This window comes from Colobus angolensis, unplaced genomic scaffold (assembly GCF_000951035.1).
Source record: "Colobus angolensis palliatus isolate OR3802 unplaced genomic scaffold, Cang.pa_1.0 Scaffold376, whole genome shotgun sequence".
In the NCBI taxonomy this organism is placed as follows: domain Eukaryota; kingdom Metazoa; phylum Chordata; class Mammalia; order Primates; family Cercopithecidae; genus Colobus; species Colobus angolensis.
The window spans coordinates 89,675-97,247 of record NW_012117110.1 but is presented as its reverse complement, the minus strand read 5'-3'; the positions used below and the strand labels follow the sequence as shown (position 1 = coordinate 97,247).

General features: G+C 35.9%; 1 protein-coding gene across 1 annotated transcript in view; it reads left to right on the top strand.

Annotated features, from left to right (window-relative positions):
• Positions 1 to 7,573, top strand: part of LOC105520272 (elongation factor Tu GTP-binding domain-containing protein 1-like) — a 32,229-nt gene that overhangs the window by 7,162 nt on the left and 17,494 nt on the right. Inside the window, exons 2-3 of the mRNA XM_011953892.1 lie at positions 6,283 to 6,325; positions 6,817 to 6,940. Of these exons, the coding sequence (XP_011809282.1) occupies positions 6,283 to 6,325; positions 6,817 to 6,940 (167 nt within the window). The remainder of the gene's footprint in view (positions 1 to 6,282; positions 6,326 to 6,816; positions 6,941 to 7,573) is intronic.

Sequence of the window (7,573 nt, the reverse complement as noted above, 5' to 3'; positions counted from 1 at the left end):
GATTGTCCGGCACTCACTAGTGAGATGACCCCAGTACCTCAGTTGAAAATGCAGAAATCACCGGTCTTCTGTGTCCTTCGCGCTGGGAGTTGGAGACTGGAGCTGTTCCTATTCGGCCATCTTGCTCCGCCCCTGTACGTTTAGTTTTTAAAGAAACTAGCAAACTGTTTCCAGAGGGACTGTACCATTTTATATTCTCACCAGCAATGAATGCATGAGTGATCCAGTTTCTCCACATTTTCTTGTTTAGTGTTGTCACTATTTTCATTTTAGCAGTTCTGTTCGGTGTGTACTAATATGGTATTGTGGTTTTAATTTGCATTTTCCTAACAGCTGGTTTACCTTGAACATCTTTTCATGTGCTGATTTGTCATCTGTAGGTCCTCTTGGATGAAAAGTCTTTTCACATCATTTCCCATTACTTTATTGCGTGGTTTTTTTTTTTTTTTTTTGTACTCCTGGGTTTTGAGAGCTTTTTCTATTCTAAACAGTAGTCCTTTGTCTCATATGTGCTTTGCAAATATTTTCTCCCAATCTATAGTTTGGCTTCATATCCTCTAACAGTGCCTTTCAAGGTGAGCAAAGTTTTGTTGTTGTTGTTTCGTTTTGTTTTGTTTGAGACAGAGTCTTGCCGTGTTGCCCAGGCAGAAGTGCAGTAACGCAATCTTGGCTCACTGCAACCTCCACCTCCCAGGTTCAAGCGATTCTCCTGCCTCCACCTCCTGAGTAGCTGGGACTACAGGTGTGCACCACCACTCCCCGCTAATTTTTGTGTTTCTTTTAGTAGAGACGAGGTTTCACCATGTTGGCCAGGCTGGTCTCGAACTGCTGACCTCAGGTAATCCTCCCACCTCGGCCTCCCAAAGTGCTGGGATTACAGGTGTGAGCCACCACTCCCAGCCAGCAAGGTAAGCAAAATTTTTAATTTGGCTGAAGTTTCCTTTATCATTTTTTCTTTTTATGGATCTTGATTTTAGAGTCAAGTTGAACAACTCTTTGCCTAGCTCTGGGTCCTAAAGATTGTCTCTCATTTTTTTCTAAAAGTTTTAGTTTTACTTTTTACATTTAACTCCATGACTCATTTTGAGTTAATTTTTGTATAAAGTGTGAGGCTTTGGTTGAGGTTTTCTTTTGGTGGTGGGAGAGGACCTATGGATTTCCATTTACTCTAGAACCCTTTGTTGAAAAGGTTATCTCTTCTCCATAGAATTGCTTTTGTGCCTTTGTCAAAATGCACAATTTTTTGTTGGGCATACTTGTGTGGGTCTGTTTCTGAGTGTTTTGTTCTGTTCCTTTAATCTATGTGTCTGTCTTTCCAACAGTACCATGTAATTTTGATTAGTGTAGCTACATAATAAGTCTTGAAATCAGGTAGATTATTTCTGTCCACATTATTTTTATTTTTCAAAATTTCTTTGCTGTTCAAGGCCTTTGCCTTTCCATGTAGATTTTATAGTAATCTTACCTATATCTGCAAAAACATCTTGCTAGGATTTTGATGGAAATTGCTTGGCAAACCTGTTAATTTGGGGAGAATTTTGACATCTTTGCTATGTTGAATCTTTTCTGTTCCATGAACACTATGCCTCTCCATTTATTTAAAATTTTAAAAAATGCTTTTATGAGCATTTTATAGTTTTCAACATATAAGTGCTATACATGTTGAGTTAGATTTACACTTAATTTTTCATTTTTCTGAATGATTATAAGTGATATTTTTAATTTTGGTGTTCACACATTCATCTAGTATATAGAAATACAATTAATTTTTGAATGTTGATCTTGTATACTGTCACCTTGCTGAACTCACTTGAAATTCTTTGTAGATATTTTGGAATTTGCTATGAGACAATCTTATCTGCAAATAGGAATTGTTTTATTTTTTCCTTTTCTATTTGCATGCTGTTTTCTCTTTTGCTGATTGCACTGGCTAGAATTTCCAGCACTATTTGACTGACAGTGATGAGAGTGGACGTCCTTGCCTTGTTCTTGATCTTAGGAGAAAAGGATTAAGTCTTTTACCTTTAGAAATAATGTTAGGGCTGCAGACTGTTTTTGGATGTCCTTTATCAAGTTGAGGAAGCCCCCTAATATTCTTATTTCTCTGAAAGTCATTATTATGAATGTGTCAAGTTTTCTCACATACCTTTTCTGTATTAATATATTTGTATGATTTTTCTTCTTTAGCTTGTTAATATGGTATATTACATTGTTTGATGTTTTTGAATATTGAACCAGTCTTGCATTTCTTTATAGATTTTATATACAATTGATTTTTAACTTTAACTTTATTCTTGAGTAAATTCAAATGTATACCACAAAAGGATCCTACCTTATTCCTTAGCTCAGTTTACTTCCTGTCAGTTTTTTGTTTATCTTTCTAAAGTTATTTACACATAGCTGAACAAATATATTTATATTAACTTTCATACCAACAGTAGCAAAAGTTAGTCTAGCTTTATTGAGGATGTACATATGCTAAATATTGAGTTAGTCACTTTATTTAAATTATTTCACCAAATTCTGACAACACTCCTTTGAAATAGATATTACTATTTATTATCTAGGTCTCAAGAACATTGAGTATCTTTTGTTCAACATCAGTCAGCTACTAAGAGGCAGAGCTGATATTAAGATTAAAGTCTGCCTGACTCTGAAGCATGTGTTTTTTTGACATGGTTTTTCTCTGGTGTCTGCCTTATGGGGTATAAGGATCCTTATTTCTTCTTATTGCCTCTTCCGAATTTGTACATGCTGAAGCCATGTTGACAGTGACATTGGATTTCAGAAGGGAGTAGGTAATTGATCACATTTTTTGACTACATCAATTTCTGACTTGTGGAATTAAAAAATCCAAATGTAGTTAAAAAATTATTACTTTGAGAAAAATGTCTGTGGTTTGGATAAATAATAGTGGGACCGTAATGATCTTTACTTTAGTTGTGGGCTTGATATTGCATGTAAGTTGCAGGGATCGTAGAACTAGAAATGATGCACTAGGAGAAAACAGTCTCTTCATGAAACATGTATCAGTATGACTTAGAATTGGAAAGAAAGAAAGGATCAGGAGCTGACTAGAATGCAAGGTTTGGGAGTAGCCTAACAAATCTCTGGCTTCATTTTTTAAAATGTATTTTCCTTTTTACTGGAAATTGTTCTTCAATTTCCCTTTGACCAGATTTTGTCTTGGGCAAGGCAGTGTAATATAATATCATAATTTTCTGTTTGTAATAAATTATAGATACCTTAGTCCGTTTGATGCCCGAAAGATCATACTAGAGCTTAAATAAACTGAGGTAATGTGTATATGATAAAAATAGAAATTGTGAACCTGCTGAGAATTTGCACTTTTCATATATGATTGATGAGTTGTCATTATCACCTTTCTAGGCCTCAGTTTACTTATCTGAGAAAACAGGAATATTGGGCTAAGATGATTTCAAGACTTTCTTCAGATTCATTCACAGTAATTCATTCAGTCGTGTAATAGGGTCAGACCTGTTGATTTCCTGATTTGTGAGCATTCTGCTAGTAAACCACAAGGTGGGAGGCTTGTCCCTTTCTTGCAGTGATTTTCATAAGTAATTCAGTGTTTTATGCTAATTTTAGTCTAAATCACACAAATTGGGGGAAGTTTATTGTGGAAGGAGAAGGAATGGGGAGGAAGTTGAATGGATAGAATAAGGGTAATTTACGTAGCCCTTACTTTTGATATTTTTGGATACTATCAGCCAATAAATGAATGTTCCCCTGTATTAGACAAGGTCAGATTTAGAGATCGGCTAGTGTCTGTTCTCAACAAGTTGATATGTGAATTTATGGGAAAGTAGTGGTGGAAATGAAAGCACCAGAGACTTTTTCCTTCCCCTTTTCCTCTAAAATGTCAGTGAATAGACCAAGTTGACAATTGTGTGTGTCACAAAAGGTGGAATTTGCAAGATGGTTCTATAAACTCTCTGCAGTGGGAAAGGATTAAGAAGTGTGCCTAGAGGCTGAACCTAAGTCTTCTGACTAAATCTGTCCTGTTAATTGATGTTAATCTGGGAGAGTCTGCTCTGAAAAGCAGAAACACATTGACTTGGATGGGTAGCAACAAGAATCTAAGTTCTAGTTTTAGATACATAGAAATGAGTCCCCAACCTTATAGCATAGGGACGGGAGAGAAGAGACAATGAAAAGCCCTTTGTAATAGATTTACTTGTCTTTGTGTAACCGTGTCTTAGAATTCTGTAGTTAACAGTAATCCACTTCGTAGCTTGGAGGGCAAAAGGGTGTGTGGTTCAGTAATTTCATACTTGACTGAGTTGTCATTCGGGAAGATAGACAATGAATAGATCAGTAGTCTTGGAATATAAATCGGTCTGCAGGTCTCTTAGACTCTTGTTTGCAGTTACTCTGTGGAGGAAAGGAATTGAAATAGAATTCAAGAATGGAGAAGTGTTAGAAATTGTCAGTGTTTAAAAATTGTACCTGATTAATGACAAAAATTAATAAAAACACTAGCAGTAATGGGGAATGGGTTGATGTTAAGCAAATTTTGTGGTGACTATGGAATAAAAAAGAATGAAAAGGATAAGAAACAAGATTTTGAAAGATTTATGTACCTGTGTGTGTACACATGTGTGAATATTTTATGTGGTGGACTAGAAGAGCCTAGCCTAAGCAAATGGGCAAATGTCTTACTATAATTTATGATTTTGATGGAGGTGTTAGAGTATTTGTTTATAAAAATCTTTAAGTTTGCCACTTTCAGAATTAAGAGCAGGATGTTTATCCAGCATGTCATTATAAAAGATAAATGAATGTATAATATAGTCTGGGTAACACAAAACATTTTTTAAAAATCCTGAAAGAATAGAAACCACACTAGAAATCTAACTGATCAAAACAGTTGCACCAATAAAGGATTGTACCAATAAATATATGAAATCCCCTATTAAGTAGATTTTTTTAGAAAGGAAATTTTATTAAAAAAAAAATCCAGAAGTTTGATAAATAAAAGAGATAAACATAAAACATAATGGACAGAAGCTACATACCAAAGCTTTGACTCAGATATATCAACCAAATATGAATGAAAAGAGAGGTTTGGCAATATTAACAATAAAATAGGATTTATGGTAAATGAATTATGGCATAGGGATCATTTTCACATAGATAATTGACACATTTACTAGTGAAGAGACTAACTATCAATTATAATAACAAAGTGCATGAGACAAAAATAGAACTATAAGTGGAACTCTGCAGGCACTTGGTTTGGGGGAGATCTACACAGGTTAATTAGGAAGATGAACCATATGAATGGAATAATTAAAGTCAGAATTTAAGTGTCAGTGAAGGATAGACAAAAATTCATTCTATATCAGGTGAAAAAGTAATTCAAATTTAAAAGAAAGAAAATGTCACGGGTTTCATGTGTTCATCACTCAGTCATTAGCTCCGGTTTTAACCATCTAAGAAGAGATCCAAGTTGCCAATGTGGAGAGCAAAGCTTCAGCTGTATTTATTGAGGCCCCAGGGAACATCACTACTAAAGAATAGGGCTCCCTTCTAAAGTTAGGTTGGAGAATGCCTGGGAAGTCAGTCCACACTGGTTGCCTCCTATTGTTTCCTTCCACGTGTAGACCTTGGACCTGCCTGTAGGTTCTGAATTGGATTTGCAAATCTGCATGGCAGGTTGCAGCCTGCCTAGCAAAACTGGGTGTTGATAAATGAGAAGCCGCAGAGATAAGGGTATCCTGACTTAACATCTGGAAGTAAGGCTCTGTGCACCATTCTGGATGTGCAGAAACACAGGAAGCCAGGAGGAGGCCTGACTCTTTTTAGGGATCCACAGATAGGCAGCAAGGCAGAGCCTGCTTTCTTTTTGAGGCATAGGAACTCTACCAGTGGTTGGCAGCCTTTCACATTGTCTTCATTTGTGGAGGAGTGATTAAAGAGTCACCTGTGAACAAAGATAGTTTTATTTCTTCTTTTCTGATTAGTATACTTTTTATTTCCTTTTCTTGTGTGATTGCATTAAGTTGGGCTTTCAGTATGGTGTGGAAAAGAACTGGGGCTATCCTTTTCTTGTTTTTTTTTTTTGTTTTGTTTTGTTTGTTTCTTTTCCTGAGCAGGCATCTTTTAAGATGCTGGTACTTTGAAAATTCTCATCTCAAATCTTATATGAAATTATATTGTTCTCTAAAGAAAAGGTATTTCTTGGGTGCTTTATCCAGACGATGTAGACGCTATATATAGGACCCTTAGTTGTTGTTGACTGTCCTCCTCTGACTGTAGACCATGGTGGTAATCGGTTTCTCTGTGGGCTGATGAGAGTTAAGTCAGTGTGTGTATGTTTACCATTAATCTAGGATAATGAAAACCTTGTTTTGGCAGGTTGTGGCTCAAGAGTTTCTCTCATTTGTAAGCAACTGTCACTTATAGCAGTGAGTAGCTGAAATAAAGCTTCATTGTTGGCATAGTTGTGACAAGCAACTGGAGCTTGCATTTTCTTTTCCATAGCTTTATTTTGCTTTACATGTGTAAAATTAAGAAACAAAGCTATAGCATGTATTACCAATTAGTGTAGATCCGAACATGGGCTTTGGAACCAGACTGCTTGGTTTTAAATCCCCACCTCACTTCTTCCCTGCATAATATCTCTGTGCTTCATTACCCTTTTCTGTAAAATGGGGAAATTTTGTAGGATAGTGGATTAAGTTTAGTAATACATGTATAAAGAAGTTTGAACAGTACCTGTCACAGAAATGTTCAAATGTTACCTATGCTATTCATTGTTATTAATAACGTGAACACTTGGTCTTCTTTCAGAATTGAGCACTTCGCCAGAATCTACAGTCAAAAAATTGGCATCAAAAAGGAAGTTCTTATGAAAACCTTGTGGGGAGATTACTATATAAATATGAAGGCTAAAAAGATCATGAAGGGTGATCAGGTAATGTGGTGTATATCCCTTTTGACTGTTGGTCGTGTTCTTGCCCTATGAAAATCTATTGTGTAATATCTGTAATAAATGTAATTCAGCTTTAATTTATGCAGCTGAGTTCATGAGGGATTTTTTACTGTGTATAATTGGGAAAGGCTTACAACTCTCATATACAGGTATTGTTCATATAGAGTTCTTAGTTCTTTTAAGTGTAGTGAGCAAAGAACTGCTTTTACTTTTCTTTCTTTTCTTTTTTTTTTTCTTAGAAGACCAAAAATCTTAGATCTTGGGCACCTGAAGGCACACATTTTGTGCCGTGCATTTGTTTGTCTCTGTCACCATAAAGAGATGTCTCTTATAGACATCCCTGTATGGTTCACACTGTCCTAGTCTCAGTTGAAGGCTTATCTCACTGCATGCTGGTCATAGTGCAGTGTAGATTGGGAGAGGTGGATGCTCCCTGAAACCCCTTCTTCTGTAGATAGAGGTGGTGTAGGAATGCTGTCATATACCCTCAAAGGATACTTTTCTTGGAGCTTTATTTATTTATTTATTTATTTTTGTTATACTTTAAGTTCTAGGGTACATGTGCACAACGTGCAGGTTTGTTACATATGTATACATGTGCCATGTTGGTGTGTT